The sequence below is a fragment of the Nicotiana tabacum genome, chromosome 6 (genome assembly GCF_000715075.1).
Source record: "Nicotiana tabacum cultivar K326 chromosome 6, ASM71507v2, whole genome shotgun sequence".
NCBI lineage: Eukaryota > Viridiplantae > Streptophyta > Magnoliopsida > Solanales > Solanaceae > Nicotiana > Nicotiana tabacum.
In genome coordinates this window covers 158,891,830-158,908,664 of record NC_134085.1, presented here as the reverse complement: position 1 = coordinate 158,908,664, position 16,835 = coordinate 158,891,830, and the positions used below count along the sequence as shown (strand labels likewise).

General features: G+C 36.4%; 1 protein-coding gene across 1 annotated transcript; it reads left to right on the top strand.

Annotated features, from left to right (window-relative positions):
- Positions 1 to 11,772: 11,772 nt before the first annotated feature.
- On the top strand, positions 11,773 to 16,250 carry LOC107809767 (dihydropyrimidine dehydrogenase (NADP(+)), chloroplastic). The gene is made up of 7 exons (XM_016634456.2): positions 11,773 to 12,419; positions 13,255 to 13,518; positions 13,632 to 13,802; positions 14,688 to 14,800; positions 14,893 to 15,079; positions 15,368 to 15,477; positions 15,897 to 16,250. The coding sequence occupies exons 1-7, from the start codon at positions 12,132 to 12,134 to the stop codon at positions 16,051 to 16,053; spliced, it is 1,290 nt and encodes a 429-aa protein (XP_016489942.1). The 5' UTR covers positions 11,773 to 12,131; the 3' UTR covers positions 16,054 to 16,250.
- Positions 16,251 to 16,835: the final 585 nt, after the last annotated feature.

The window sequence follows — 16,835 nt, the reverse complement described above, 5'->3', positions numbered from 1 at the left end:
TTGAATCTTGAGAGAACCTTGAGAGGATGTTCCTAGGGTTCTAAGGTCTGAAAATAGTGAAAAGCAATGACTTAAAACGGGTTGTAGTCATCCTATATAGGTCCAAATATCTTAAACCGACTTAGTGGGCCCCATAGAGAGGTGCTTGGCGCAGTCTCACGAAAACGCGAATATCTCTCTACTCCGAGATCGTATCGATGAAAGGTTTAATGAGTTGGAAACTAGACTCATATATCTTTAATTTTGTAGGTAGATTACCCCGTAATTCCTTGTAAATTATGAGAAAAGATTAGAAACATTTGACCTAATGTTTAAGTAAAATTATGAACCTAAGTTGCGACAACTTTTGTCGACTTTTGTTTCATAACTCGTTTGACTTCAAGACTTATGATACGGATATTATATGATTAAAATACCTTAATAAATGAACTCTTGAGTGTATTAAGCACCGCTAGATTACCTGAAAATACAAGTTACAACATCCTTGATTCGTTTAACTTCTAATACTGGTTAATCACCCTTATACACTCTTGTATCACTTAAGACCAATAGGATTGACTTCTTATAATCTCAAAGATAATTCCTTTTTGGATTTATGTTAACTAATATATGGCATGAACTAACACATGTGGATATGGGTTGTAACAACTTTCTTCATAAATAGCACAAAGAACATATCTAACTGAGAATCTTCTCATGCCTTGCGTATTACAAGTAACAAAAAATGGGTATCCTTCCAATTTCACTTCCCTATATCACTAGATGGTGCTTGTAAGCACGTGATTTTTGCCCTATGAGAGAATTACTCCCAAAAAAAAAATTCAAAATAAAACAATTTTGAATTGTGTACAATTTTGAGAATTTTTGTGGCATTTTTCAATAATTATTTGTATTTGTCCATGCATGTTTATTTGTTAAATTAATAAAAATACAAAAATATGTCGCATTTGCATTTAGGATTTAATTCTACCATTAAGAGTAATTAAGTTTGTTTTACAAAATAAAAAAAATCACAAAAAAATGTATTTTGCATTTTTAGCATTTAATGTCCAATTGTATGATTTTATTTTTAATTGGTATTTAATTATGTGTGATAATTGTTATTAGGAGTTAATTAGTATTTTAAGATAATTTTGGTTTTTATAATTTAATCTTAGCATTTTAGCTTTATTAATTAGGAAATTGAATAAATAGAATAGAACAAAAATAGAGAGAAAACCGGACTGGGCCACCTTTCAAATTAAATCAACTAGGCCCCAAAACCCAAACCCCTTTACCCATTTTTTTCCGCCCTGCCCCATGGCCCAAATGACCCCCCTTTCTTTTACTTTCATTTTTCAATTACATTCACCCTTACACCCAAATAACCAAACCCTAGAGACCCCTAAACACCCACCCCTCTGCTGCGTCATCTTCTTCAAACCACCAAACAGCTGCCACCCTCGAGACTTCCCTCCCCACGAACCAGATGCACCCCCTTCGTCTCCAGCCTCAGTCCGTCGAACCAGACACCTCCAGCCATGAACGATGCACGACCACCTTAGGCAGCAACCAAACGACCTTTCTCCTTCCCCCAACTGCCCAGCGACGCCAAACCTCCATTAACGCCAGCTTCACGCCGGAGACCAGCGTCCGAAACGACCACCAGCCTTCACGTCCCAAATGACCACCAGTACACCAACCAAACGACCCTTCTCCTCTTCTTCACAAGAGCCCGCAAATACCCGCCAACGACCCGTCGTCGTTAACACCCCAGCCACACCGGAAAAACCAGTGCTGCCCTCCTCGTCCGCCATTAACAGCAGCACGTTGCTACTTCTTCTTCCGCTACGTCCAGCCAGCTTCACCTTCCTTCGTCTTCGTCGAGCTCCGGCCAGCTCCACAAGTTCATTGACAAGTAGCGTTGCTACTGTCCCTTCTTTTTCTTCGTCAACTGATCTCCATCACCATCGGAAAATGGCGACGAAAGTTTGTTTCATCAATGGAGTTCGAGGAGAGTTCGTTTAAGTTTGTCGACTGACTTTCAAGTTTATCATTCCATTTGGTGTAACGTTCCTGTTGAGTCGATATCCGTTAGGTTTGACAGTCTTGGTTCGAGTTTTTTCATTGCCGTTCGAGTTCGTCATTGTTCATTTCCGGTTAGTTGGTTTAAGTTTCATTTCTATCCGTATTTTTCTTGATATTCTCGGATCCGAAATCAGTGTATGTTTGTTGCTTTCTTGCTCGTGGTTTATCGTTTCTTGATTATTTCTTCAGTTTGTTTTTATTCATTTAAAAGAATTTAGTTTTAATATAGAAGTGTGTTAGTTTGATAACTTGAATCCTTCATTTTGATTGTAATATTGTTAGATTTAGTTTAAGGTTCAATTGATTATTGAGTTTAATGATTTGAATCTGTTTATTTATTCCGTTTAAGTTTAATTTGAATTTGAACTCGGTGATTTGAACATACTTGTCTGTTCAAACTTAAAAAATTATCTAAGAACTAAAATCAGATTACCAGCTATAACCAATTCACCTAATCAATTAACCAAAATATAGCAGCTATAACCAATTCTTAATCAAATTCAATCAAAAATTCAAACTAAATGATGAACAACAAAGAAACAACTGGAATTATTTTGATTGGACAATATTTTTTTAAACAACAAACCTACTTTCACATTCAACAACAATAACAAACAAGTATATTCAAATCACTAAGTTCAAATTCAAATTAAACTTAAACGGAATAAATAAACAGATTCAAATCATTAAACTCAATAATCAATTGAACCTTAAACTAAATCTAACAATATTACAACCAAGATGAAGGATTCAAGTTATCAAACTAACACACTTCTATATTAAAACTAAATTCTTTTAAATGAATAAAAACAAACTGAAGAAATAATCAAGAAACGATAAACCACGAACAAGAAAGAAACAAACATACACTGATTTCGTATCCGAGAATATCAAGCAAAATACGGACAGGAATGAAACTTAAACCAACTAACCGGAAATGAACAACGACGAACTCGAACGGCAATGGAAAAACTCGAACCAAGACTGTCAAACCTAACGGATCTCGACTCAATAGGAACATTACACCAAATGGTATGATAAACTTGAAAGTCAGCCGACAAACTCAAACGAACTCTCCTCGAACTCCATTGATGAAACAAACTTCCGTCGCCATTTTTCGATTGTGATGGAGTTTAGTTGACGAAGAAAAAGAAGGGATAGTAGCAACGCTACTTGTCAATGAACTGGTGGAGCTGGCCGGAGCTCGACGAAGACGAAGGGAGGTGAAGCTGGCTGGACATAGCAGAAGAAGAAGTAGCAACGTGCTACTATTAATGGAGGATGGGGAGGGCAGCACTGGTTTTTCTGGCGTGGCTGGGGTGGAAACGACGACGGGTCGTTGGCGGGTGTTTGCGGGCTCTTGTGAAGAAGAGGAGAAGGGTCGTTTGGTTGGTGTACTGGTGGTTGTTTGGGACGTGAAGGCTGGTGGTCGTTTCGGACGCTAGTCTCCGGCATGGAGCTGGCGTTAATGGAGGTTTGGTGTCGCTAGACGGTTGGTGGAAGGAGAAAGGTCGTTTGGTTGCTGCCTAAGGTGGTCGTTCGTCGTTCATAGCAGGAGGTGTCTGGTTCGACGGACTGAGGCTGGAGACGAAGGAGGTGTGTCTGGTTCGTGGGGAGGGAAGTTTCGAGGGTGGCGGTTGTTTGGTGGTTTGAAGAAGACGACGCAGCAGGGGGGTGGGTGTTTAGGGGTCTCTAGGGTTTGGTTATTTGGGTGTAAGGGTGAATGTAATTGAAAAATGAAAGTAAAAGAAAGGGGGGTCGTTTGGGCCATGGGGCAGGGCGGACAAAAATGTATAAAGGGGTTTGGGTTTTGGGGCCTAGTTGATTTAATTTGAAAGGTGGCCCAGTCCGGTTTTCTCTCTATTTTTGTTCTATTCTATTTATTCAATTTCCTAATTAATAAAGCTAAAATGCTAAGATTAAATTATAAAAACCAAAATTATCTTAAAATACTAATTAACTCCTAATAACAATTACCACACATAATTAAATACCAATTAAAAATAAAATCATACAATTGGACATTAAATGCTAAAAATGCAAAATACATTATTTTTTGTGATTTTTTTATTTTTTAAAACAAACTTAATTACTCTTAATGGTAGAATTAAATCTTAAATGCAAATGCGACATATTTTTGTATTTTTTATTAATTTAACAAATAAACATGCATGGACAAATACAAATAATCATTGAAAAATGCCACGAAAATTCTCAAAATTGTACACAATTCATAATTGTTTTATTTTGAATTTTTTTTTGGGAGTAATTCTCTCATAGGGCAAAAATCACGTGCTTACAGCTGCCCCTCTTTGTCCGAAAACACGAAGAGTTTTTTGTGCAAAGATAAAGTGAGCGATTTTTGCCCATCCGAGTACTCCGTGTGAAGCATTTTTTGAAAAAGATTTAACCGAACCTTTGCTTCAAAGGTTTCCTACATATCCCCGGCTAAAAGGGAATCAGGTTAATGTAGTTCGGGAAGTTTTGGTAGCTGGGACTGCCATGGGACTGCGATGTTGCTGTTACTACTGTTGCATGCCGTTACCACTGCTTTTCGATCTCCTTACTACATCGTGCCAAAAAGAAAACAAGAAGTTAGACTAAACTTAGGAATTGCAAAATCTTATCTATCTTCCACTTGCTCTAGTTATGTTGCTTTCTTGTTGACTTGTGTTTCCTCTGGTGCTTTTCTTTCGAAAACTGCTGGGGACGACACTGGCCTTTTGCTTTTCTGAACACAAGTTTTATCATTCCGCTCTGTCTGCTGGGGACACTGCTTCCTACATTAAAGCTTGTTATGCTGGGGATTTTTGTTGTAACCCTCCTCATTACTGACTTCCGATTTGATCTTGAAATGTATTCCTCCATTCTGCAGGCGGGGACGCTCCTGACACCAACTTGACTTTTGAAAGGTGACACAACCTCTATTCTCCAGGCGGGATCCTGACTTCTCCAACCTTTTTAAATGTAACACCTTCATTCTCCAGGCGGGCTCCTGACTCCAATAACAACTTAAAATAACACCTCCATTCTCCAGGCGGGCTCCTGACTTCTTCAATCCTTTTAAATGTAACACCTCCATTTTCCAGGCGGGCTCCTGACTTCTCCAACCTTTTTAAATGTAACACCTCCATTCTCCAGGCGGGCTCCTGACTCCAATAACAACTTAAAATAACACCTCCATTCTCCAGGCGGGATCCTAACTTCTTCAATCCTTTTAAATGTAACACCTCCATTTTCCAGGCGGGCTCCTGACTCCAACTTAAAATTTAACAACCTTCGTTCTACAGGCGGTCTCCTGACTTCTCCAACTTTCTCAAAATAATTCAGCCTCCATTCTCCAAGCGGGCTCCTGATTTCTTCAACTTAAAAATATAACAACCTCCGTTCTACAGGCGGGCTCCTGACTTCAACAACTTCTTAAATTTTAACACCTCCATTCTCTAGGCGGGCTCCTGACTTCTTCAATTCCTTAATAATAACACCTCCATTCTCCAGGCGGGCTCCTGACTTCTTCAACTTCATAAAAATAACACCTCCATTATCCAGGCGGACTCCTTACTTCTTCAACGTCCTCAAAATAATTCAGCCTCCATTCTCCAGGCGGGCTCCTAACTTCAACAACAACTTAAATGTAACACCTCCATTCTCCAGGCAGGCTCCTGACTTCAGCAACTTTGAAAATGTAAAACCTCCATTCTCCAGACGGGCTCCTGACTTCTTCAACTTCTTCCTTCCAAACTGGTGTTTTGTTCCTCTGAAAACTGCTGGGAATAACACCGATATTTTATTTAACAAATATGTCATCTTCCTTCTTCAAAGACTATTTCCTTTAAAGCTTAGTGTTTCCACTTTCCTGAAACCTGTCGGGAATAACACTGCTGGGGAATTATCTTCCTCTTTTTAATAATGGTGGGGATGATATTGATTCAAAGGTCATTGCTTTTACAACTTTGGGTCATCTTGCTTCTTCCAAGATTGCTCTCCTTTTAAAACTTGTATCTCCCTTCTTGTATACTGCTGGGGATTTTATTTTCTTCAAAACTTGTGTTGTCTTCTCTCTTTCCCAAATGGCTATCTGATTTCAAGAAAATTTTCGTAATGAGAGAAAATTTTCTACCCCAGTTTGATAATCTTCTTTGTGACCCTGTCTTCCTGCTGTCAATAATATTTCCTTTCCCTGCTTAAAATCAAAGGAAAATTTGTTAGTTTAAAACGGGGCGAGTGGTCATGCCACTTTTGCTGGGGATGGTTTTTCCCTTTTCTTTTCCTTGCTTTGCTATAAAACTTGCTGGGGAGGATATTGTTTGTTGAGAATGATACTCCTGCTGGGGATGGTTTTTCTTTTCTCTTTCTTCCCTGCTCTGTGTTGTCCGACCATTGTGAAGCTTGGTCGAGAACCTGTCAGAGTTGTTCCTGTATCTCGCAAATCTGCTGTGGATCCTCTTGGAATTTGATCCATAACTTTTTAACTGTCATTTTTCCGTTTTTCTCCAACTTCCCCTGGAATTTTGGTCCTTTTGGGATCTAGACCCCTTCATTATTTGGTCTTGCGACCAACTTCTTTTCGCTTTGTCGCCTTATCCTTGGCCTGTCCTATTCGCATTTTGCTTTGCACCATTTTGGCAACTGGTAGTAAGCTTTGAAAATCCTTTTCAAAAACAAACTTGGGGAGGTAAAGTCTTTAAACCAAAAAATGAAAAATGATAATTTCAAAAAAAAAATAGAAAAAGAAGTCTTTCTGAACAAATGCTGGGGAAAAAGAAAGAAAAGAACTTATATGAGATATAACTGATCCTAACGATCATGTCGTGCATTCCGGATTAATCAACTCAGTCTATTCATATCAATCAATCTTTCGGACAGCTTCATCTTGCTGGGGATAAGTAAAACACTCAACTCTTTGTCAACCGCGGATCCTTCCCGCCAATCTTGCCGTGTCGCCTCATAGTGCCCTTCGAGGGGTTTTCACTAATAAGACTCTCTTATTTCTCTCAAATCCCATCGCATTTTGGTGCCTGTGAAGGTTTTCAAACCAAATGGCATTACCCGGTAGCAATAAGTTCCCCACGGCGTAATGAAGGTTGTCTTTTCCGCATCTTCCTCATCCATCAGAATCTGATGATACCCAGCATAGCAATCTACAAAAGATCCAATCTCACGTCCGGCGCAATTGTCGATTAAGATATGAATGTTGGGTAAAGGAAAGTTGTCCTTTGGGTTTGCGCTGTTCAGATTGCGGTAATCGACACATACCCTGATTTTTCCATCTTTCTTTGGCACCGGCGCCACATTAGCCAACCAATTAGGATATCGAGTGACACGAATAACCTTTGCTTCCAGCTGCTTGGTTACTTCCTCTTTAATCTTCACACTCATATCCATTTTGAACTTCCTCAATTTCTGCTTGACGGGAGGGTATGCCGGGTCAGTGGGCAATTTATGAACCACTAAATCTGTGTTTAACCCCGGTATGTCATCATATGACCATGCAAAAACATCTTTGAACTCAATAAGTGTTTTGATCAATTCCTCCTTGATATTTGGTGCAATGTGGATGCTTATTTTAGTTTCTCTGATATCGCCGGCATCCCCCAAATTGATGGCTTCTGTGTCATTTAAGTTGGGCTTGGATTTTTCTTCAAGCTGGCTTAACTCCCTATTTATCTCCTTGAATGCTTTATCCTCATCGTATTCTGATTCATTGTCATAATCGATCTCTTGTATAGTTAGTTCGGAATCAGATTGATCTTTTAGACTAGGTTGAAGATCCGTTGTGCATGTCATGTCGTTAGAACCAGTATGAAAAGAACTGTTCAGGAAAAAAGAAAAGAAAGAAACAAGAATTAAAATAAAAATAAAATAATGAATGAAGAAGAAACTTTTCATTTTATTGAATTATAGGATAACAAGGTTTCACACTTTGTTGAACAAAAATAAAAAGGAATCTGGATTACAACCTTGGAATAATCCAGAAAACAGAAAAGGAAAATCAGAGCCAACTACCAGGACTCCCTCTAAGTAGGAATGAGAGTAGCTGTCCAGTTGTTGACATTGGCTCTAGGCCCCACAAATTGTATGTCTGCCTTATTGGAACCCTCTCCAGTTTCTATTGTGTTGACCTCAACAAACATTCTTTCAAAGTCCTCATTTAAATCTCCATCTAAGAATAATAAACAAGTATTCTTGTTAAGGAGGTGTGACAGTGCTCACTCATGAAACCACATGTATGTTTTTGTTAAATTTTTATTATTCATCTTTTTATTTCATCATTGTATGTTTTTACTGTTTTGTTTTTTCCAATTTTTTAAAATATTTATATCATATATTTAACATAATATCATAAAATAAAAACTATTAGTCTATTATATATATATACACTAAAAGTTGTGTTGGATTTTTGTCTACAATGTATGTATTCCTTTATTATTTTTAATTAATTGAATTTTATAAAATTTTAAACATGTTTTATTTATATCTTAGTTTTTAAGTTTATAAAATACTAAAAGATTAAAGATGAGTCTTACGGGGATTTTTTTTGTTGTTACATATATTAGCTTAAGGAATTTGGCTAATAGGTTATGCATGAATTGCAATTGCATACATATGCAGATTCGTATACTTCTTTACCTACTAACAATTGACTAAGGTTTTGCTTTCCAGGGTTTATTACTACTTGACTCATGCTTAAACGGCTTCAAATATGAAAAATTCTTTATTACCTCAGATATAATTTTACTTCTTATTTTTGTTTTGAAATTCAATTTTGCTATTACATAAAATTTAATATTACTCCTAGAGATAAAATACTAGAATAAGAATTATATTTTAATAACCAATCTTAAGAATGACTTTAAAAGTTTCACTGCATGAGTTATCTCAAGACTATGAGTTTACAAATTATTATTTTTTAATCTCTTTTAGGCTACTTCTTGGATTAGTAAAGACTGATTTCTTATAATAATTCTAACAATTGTTATTTACCCATATTTTTATTCTTTTTTGATGACCGCGCGAAGTGCGGATAGATTTACTAGTAAATTCTATAGTCAATACGCCTTCACGTGTCAATATTTTGAAGACACAAAGATTCTATATGAAAAAAACACAACAGTTTAATATAGACAAAAAATCAATTTTTACTTCGTAGAAAAGGAAAACTAAAGATACAACAAAAAAAAAAAAAAAAAAAAAAAAAATGAGGCCGAACTTACTAACCTGATCAAGAACCAAATGATCAGTACTGATGATTTGGTTGAAGGAAACCAACTCTAACTTGCGATAAGAGCACATGTAATAGTTTTATATGTTAGATTTTGACGTAGACTCAATAATAGATCTATCAATTCCCAATACAAAGGCAACATTTATATAAAATTTTATTTTCTGTTAAGGATTTATTGAGCCAAACGGAGAAAAAAAACTTCAAAACATCTAAAAATAAAAGAGTACTAATTATTAGAAAAATAATTAAATATCTAATCTTAAATATTAGGAAAATAATTAAATGCTTACTCCTAAATATTAGAGAAATAAGTAAATGACTATTTTGTCTAATGTGAAATCTATTTTTAATGGGTAAAAAAGCCGAACGACATTTCGCTAAGGGCCTTCGTGCTTTTAATATAGTATATAGATATAGATGATTTTTACATTGGATCGATCTTGTAATTAAATTATGATTTTAATCAAGCAATATCATATAAAGAGAGATTGAGCGTGTAGATCCTAAATGAAATTAAGGAAAGAAAAACTTTAACTGGTCTTTTTTTTTTTCCTCAAGGAAGCATTCACAACATGTTGTCTTGGAACAATAAGGTAAGTAGTAGTTTCTTATTTCTATATCAGTTCAGGGACTGGAAAATATGACACAGAACCAACTAGAATAATAAAAAGCAGCAAAATTTTTAGTCGTGGAAAGGTAACTATTCCAAAAAGTAATCAATTTATTTTTTTATTTTGGTCCAAAATAAGTGTCCATTTATATAATCAAGAAAAAATTCAATTTATTTTTTCAAAATTAATCTTATGGACGTATTCCTAAAAAGTCTTTTACTCCTCACATTAAATTATGTTGCAACATTTAATTAAGGATAGTTTAGTCACACTAACTATTTATGTCTAGAATTTAATATTTTCTTAATAGGTATACTCAAGACAAATTGGTCACTTGTTGTGGACCGAGGGGCATTAGTTTTGTTTGTCTTCTCCTCGATTTAGCTCCAAAAGCCCAAAAGTTTCCTAAGATGATTTGCCTTCATATAATAATCAATGAGCATTCTGTGCATTTTAATACGTCACTTTTACGTTTACTTTTAGCTCATTGAAAATCTCAATATTACCATAGCCCATAAGTAAAATGATGTTATTTCCAACCTTGGATGTTAAGGGGTTAACTAAATACTCATCTCTATTATTGTCTGATTAAGCTGAAATTTTATAATTGGAAGAAAAATAAAATATTCTCATACATGTTACTAGGTTACGTTGATTATTCATTGTACATTGAAAATTTTGCCGCATTGATTTAGGAGCAATGTTTGCTCCAACAACTTAAATAATATGGATCCCATCTAATCTTTCAGCCAGCTATTTTAATATTCTATTATGGTCGCTCATATGATACACAAGTTAATTTGATATATTAAGCTCTTTTCAAGTTAATATCATCACGTAAAATAGAACTATAGAGTATATCTTTACGTCAAAACGCTTTAACTAACTTCTTCAGTTTATCACAAAGGTGTGATAAGAGTGATAAAAACTTCTAAGAGTTCTACTAAAAATAAAGTCCTCTTTGATGAGGAACGCGTAAAGTGACAGTCCTTCAAATGTAAAAATTTATTTGCACACAACGTTTACATCAAATTATACTAATTAGCAAGGTTAAGTGATTTGATGAGGTAAAAATATATATGTATACGGTCAAAATTATATGCCTCCGATTTATAGGCTCGAGGGTCCGTCCTAGGCCCGACTTCAGGCAAGGTCGAGTTCGAGACCGATGGACCAGACTCGAGCTCGAAGACAGAGTGCAATGCCCAAAGATAGGAGTACAAGGAATATATCGAGGCCAAGTATGCTTGACCCCGAAATAGTACCGTTATGGATTTGTAACAGAATGAGCTAGATTCCTGCCACGTCCCCAAGATCATGACGCAAATCCCGGAATAGGATTGTACGATTCCGTACTAGGCGGTTAGATAGTTGTACCAAGAATATTCCTTACTGTAAATAGAAATATACATTATTTAGGATTTCTCTATTATATAAAGGGGACCCCAATCATTTTTAACATCATCTAATCATTGAGAAAAGAATATATTCTCTACTTTTTCGCCTACTGTTCATCAGAATTATCATTAGCTCTGATGTTCTTACTTTACTTTTCTTGCCTAATTGTTCTAAACCCACCTCGAGGTCATTAAGCTTGAGGTCACTACTGTTGAATAATATTGATTTGATTCACTTATTTATTTTATTTCTACTTCATATTTCTTGATTATTAATTGGTATCGAACTAAATCACATAACTTTAAAATCACTAATCAAATTTAATTATTACTCGTAGATAAACGGTATATATAAATTAACCTTGATTAACCGTGAAAAGTGTATATGCAAACATGTGATTTATCCTGAAACGGTGTCGTAGAAAGAGAGTAGCCCATGCAAAGGGATAAAATCCCAATATCAGAAGTCAGAACAGCTCATTTCCTTACTACTAGTCCACAAGACCACAACACTCGAGATTTACTTCCGCTACCCATTTTCTTGGCACTTCTTAAAAGTTTTTTTAATCAAAACCCGCAAATAATGAACCATCGACAGGTCATCTCCATGCATTTTCAGTCATCATTTAACTAAAAAACGTAACTCTTTAATCTTCATCTCTGAAAAAACAATACTCCTCGTTACAAGGTACAATTCAACAACTACAAGCAACAGCTATTTAAATACAATTTTATTTTCCCAACCCAGATTCCTAAGATATTCATTTTCATCTTTTCCGACTTCCGAGTTGCTACTGAGTCAGAAACCGAGTTCATCAAATTTTTTCAGCTATGGCATCACTTGGGTTGGCTCAACGAATTAGAATTGGACTTGATGGTAACTCGGGTGCTGAATTCCCTATGATGGGTCGGCCCCGTAGGTCCTTGAGCTCGAATTACGGTAGAAACCGAGTTGGGTTCAGAATTATGGCCTCAGCTGTGGAGCCCGATCTCAGCGTCACTGTTAACGGTTTGAAAATGCCCAACCCATTCGTTATCGGGTCGGGTCCTCCTGGGACCAACTATACTGTGATGAAAAGAGCCTTTGATGAAGGCTGGGGTGGTGTTATCGCCAAAACGGTAAATCTTTTCAACCTTACCACTTCTTTATTTTTACTGGTGGATCTAGTTCCAGTTGTTATCTGTTACTTCTACTTTTTGTTATAATTCGGTTAAATACGATGAGTAAATAAAAGAAGAAGCTAAATTGAGTTGTTGTTTGCAACTAACTTGGGATTATCCAAGTGAATCTAATGAATATACAGATCTTCTTTGTTAGTCCGTGTTGCTTCGATCATTCAAACTGGCAGCTGCACCAGTGTCGATCCTCCAAAAATACATTTTGGAGAATCCTATTTTTTGAGGATCCGACAGATGTGCAACACCGTTTTTGGAGGATCCGCTGTTAGGTGTTCTGAGATTGGAGATTATCTATGTAGGATCCTGGATCAAGATGTTTGGATTAATCATTCAGCAACTTGTTGCGTAGTTGTTCTGCATCTGCTAGTTCTACACCAAGTAAACCTTAAAACGATGTTATCACTGGAAAGTGAGATCAGTCAGCACTTTTTACTTTTAAAAAGATGTTTGTTGTCCACTGAAAGTTGAGATCAAAACTTTTTACTTGTAAGAATGAGAAGAGAGTACTATTATTGAAAATTGTTAGTTAACCACATATCAGAGTCTCCTACATAAAAAATTTAAACTATATGGAAGGAATGAAGCTTATTTTCCGAATAAAGTACATAATCGCTAATAAAGTTCTTAATGATTTATTCACTTTCGAGATGGTCCCTCAAATGAGTTGGTGACACAAATGCTGTTGAATATCTTATTAAGAAGCATGCCTTTCTCGTTCTGTTTTATGCCGAAAGCAATTCTTTTCCTCTTTAATCAATTTGTTTTCTTCACTCAGGTGTCTTTGGAAGCCGATAAAGTTAAAAATGTGACCCCAAGATATGCTAAATTAAGAGCAGGATCAAATGGTTCTGCCAAAGGACAAATTATCGGGTGGCAGAATATTGAGCTCATAAGTGATCGACCTCTTGAAACAATGCTGAAAGAGTTTAGGCAATTGAAAGAAGAGTATCCGGATAGGATACTTATTGCTTCTATCATGGAAGAGTACAACAAAGCTGCTTGGGAGGAACTTATTTACAAAGTTGAGGAAACTGGAATTGTAAGCATATGCGAAGACTTAATGAATAAAATTTTGTTCTGCATTATAGTAGTGTTGTCATGCTGATTCTCTTGAGTTGCTGTAACTGTCTCTGTATTGATTCTGTTTTACAGGATGCCATTGAGATCAACTTCTCATGCCCTCATGGTATGCCAGAACGTAGAATGGGTGCTGCTGTTGGTCAAGATTGCGATCTCTTGGAGGAGGTTTGTGGCTGGATTAATGCTGTAGCCACAGTTCCAGTTTGGGCAAAGATGACCCCTAATATCACCGACATTACAAAGGTATTTCGGCATGGCATTTTATAGCAAAGATGATAGATTACTTAAATGTCCAAAACATGATCCAATTTGGTCATAACTTCTCCTCTACATCATGCTGTACTCTTTCTGTATTACTAAAACATTCTCGCAATTAAAGCCAAAAGTAGGGGGGAATTGCATTGTGGGGCTTGTATATGCTGTTAGTTTTGTGGAAGATGGATTCTCCGTCTTTCCTCGCTAGATCAACCTGATGACGTGGCATAATATCTTTTTCCAGTCATTCCATCTTACAAGATTTGTGACCCCTTTACGTGTTTGGAGATTAAGCTCGGTTTGGTTGCAAGGTCCCTCTATTGCAGTTTCCAATCATAGAAAAAGGAATAATGATACGTTCTTTACCAATTTGAATGAAGTTGAGAATGATTGTTAACAGTGGCGTACGCAGGATTTTACATAAACGATGTCATAATATGAAGAAATGGACAAATGAATAAATCACTATAATCATAAGCGGTGTCATTTTCTATACATTACCCCAATATTTTCATTTTTCTTATAAATATCTAGTGAAAATTTTCGATCAAGCGGTGTCTCGTGACACCATATAGTATAAGGCGCATACGCCCTTGACTGTTAAAGGACATGAGAAGTGTGATAATTGTGTGTTCTTAGAGCTATCAGATGATTATTATTTTGGCATGTAAAAGGACCACCTTGGCTTAAAATAGTGTGACTTTTGTCATCATTAGTAATCTCAATGTCTGGAATAAACCATTTCACTAACCTTTCCTACTGTAATTATGTCCTCCCACTAGTTTGTTGTTCGCTCATGATTGACAAGTTATCAGCATTCTGTTGTGTAAGAATTATGTCTTCTGTGTCTAATTTCTGTCCCTTGGATTGTAGCCGGCTAGGGTGTCTCTTAACCAAGGGTGCGAGGGAGTATCTGCCATAAATACAATCATGAGTGTTATGGGAATCAATCTTAACACCTTAAGGCCCGAGCCTTGTGTTGAGGGGTTAGTATCTCTACATTGAGAAATATGCTGAATTCAAATTTTCTGCTTTTAATTATGATCCCTGGCAATTCATTTTCTACTGTTTGCCTCAGATACTCAACTCCTGGAGGCTACTCAGCAAAGGCAGTGCACCCGATTGCTCTTGCAAAAGTAATGAACATTGCACAGATGATGAAGTCAGAATTTGGAGATAAGGACTATTCACTCTCTGCTATTGGGGGAGTCGAGACAGGTGGTGATGCTGCTGAGTTTATTCTTCTCGGAGCAAATACTGTACAGGTCTGTTTGTGACTATACAAATTGGGGCAAAATCTCCTTGGCCTAAACCAAATTAGGACTTTTTCTTGTCCGCTTCCAACTTTTACTAAATAAAAATCTCTTCTGAGTTGTGATCTTAGTGACACTTCAGTAAAATGGGGAAGAGAGTTACTAAACTAGGCATTTCGAGCTAGACTCATGGGCAACTCCTTTTAATTTATTTGTTTGTTCATTTCTCTTTGTTTCTTTCTGTCCTTTCCTGCATGACATTATCTTGGAATGACAAATCTTTATTGGTTTATTATGTAGGTTTGTACCGGTGTCATGATGCATGGATATGGACTTGTGAAAACGTTGTGCTCTGAGCTGAAAGATTTCATGAGAAAGCACAATTTTTCGTCAATAGAAGATTTTAGGGGGTACTCTGCTCCACTCCCTCTCTCTCTCACACACACGCACACAAATACACACACACTGAGAGACACTAGATCCATTCAAAAGAAGAAGAAAGAATTAACGCTCAGCTGGAATATCAAGAACTAGGTTGCGTTATTTATTGTTATTTGTTTGGCCAAGTGGGGTTCATTCTAGTCCAACACGGACTTAAAACAAGTCAAAGAAAAAACTAGAATTTAACCACATTTAGTTCTTAACTCAAAATTAACCAAATCAATCACTCTCATACATTTGACTGGGTTCTGAACTTTTTTCCTATTAAATCCGCTTCTGTGGTTTCCTTAAGTTTGCCCAACACTTGACCTTTTCCATTGCTACTGTATAAAGTTATAACTAGCAAGGGGATTCTTTTGTTTATAATTTGGATATGTATTGCGTGCAGGTCGTCACTTGAGTACTTCACAACCCACACGGATTTGGTTAAAAGGCAACAAGAAGCAATACGCCAAAGGAAAGCCATTAAGAAAGGTTTACAATCAGACAAAGACTGGACAGGAGATGGTTTTGTGCAAGAAACTGAAAGCATGGTTTCCAACTAGACTTGTAATAAAACCTCTCAATGCACCTTTCTTCTCGTATTATAGATGAATAAATCAATCCCTTTCATATATCTGATCGGATTGGTGTATAGTGACTTTGACCTCTTTCTAGTTCTTTGCGTACAGTTCACAACCATTTTCATTTATTTATCGTTTAACTTGATTTAAAATACTTGTGTTGATGATGAAGAATCCCAGAATTCGTTTGGCTACTCTAATCATTCTCGTTTGTTATTGAAAAGGGAAGAGAATTCCGTAATGTTAAATCCAGCCAATAACTTCTTACTACCTGTCTTCATTACTACACCAATTAATTATACTCCTAATGATAAAAGCTCCCGAAACCTTAGCAATTTAATTATGAATTCTAATTACCAATTAGCAGTTCGTCTATGTTACACCAGAAGAGCCATTTTACAATTAGATAATTCCATATAATTATTCTATACAAAATGTATATTTGGATACTTTCTTTTTCCTTTTTTTTTCTCATATAGGAGAAAAGATATGGATCCTTACTGGATTCATGTTAAATAAAAAATACGAAATGCTTTGCGTTTACATGTTTTTAGCCTACACAAGCTATTCTCGTTTAATTAACGTATGCATGATACACTAAACTAGCACCCTCTATATCGTGTTTGATTAATATTCCTCATTGTGGAGGCTAAAAGCATGTGCGGACCCCACCCACATGGAGAGGTGAGGGGTCACTGGCACCTTGAAACCCACGTATATATCATTGTATATATGTCGAGGCCCTATAATAACAAAATGGTGCC

Coding starts and splice junctions, on each gene's coding strand:
- LOC107809767 (XM_016634456.2), top strand. CDS start 12,132: ATGGCATCACTTGGGTTGGCTCAACGAATTAGAATTGGACTTGATGGT. Junction 15,080..15,367: donor TCGGAGCAAATACTGTACAG/GTCTGTTTGTGA, acceptor TTTATTATGTAG/GTTTGTACCGGTGTCATGAT. Junction 15,478..15,896: donor TCAATAGAAGATTTTAGGGG/GTACTCTGCTCC, acceptor TATTGCGTGCAG/GTCGTCACTTGAGTACTTCA.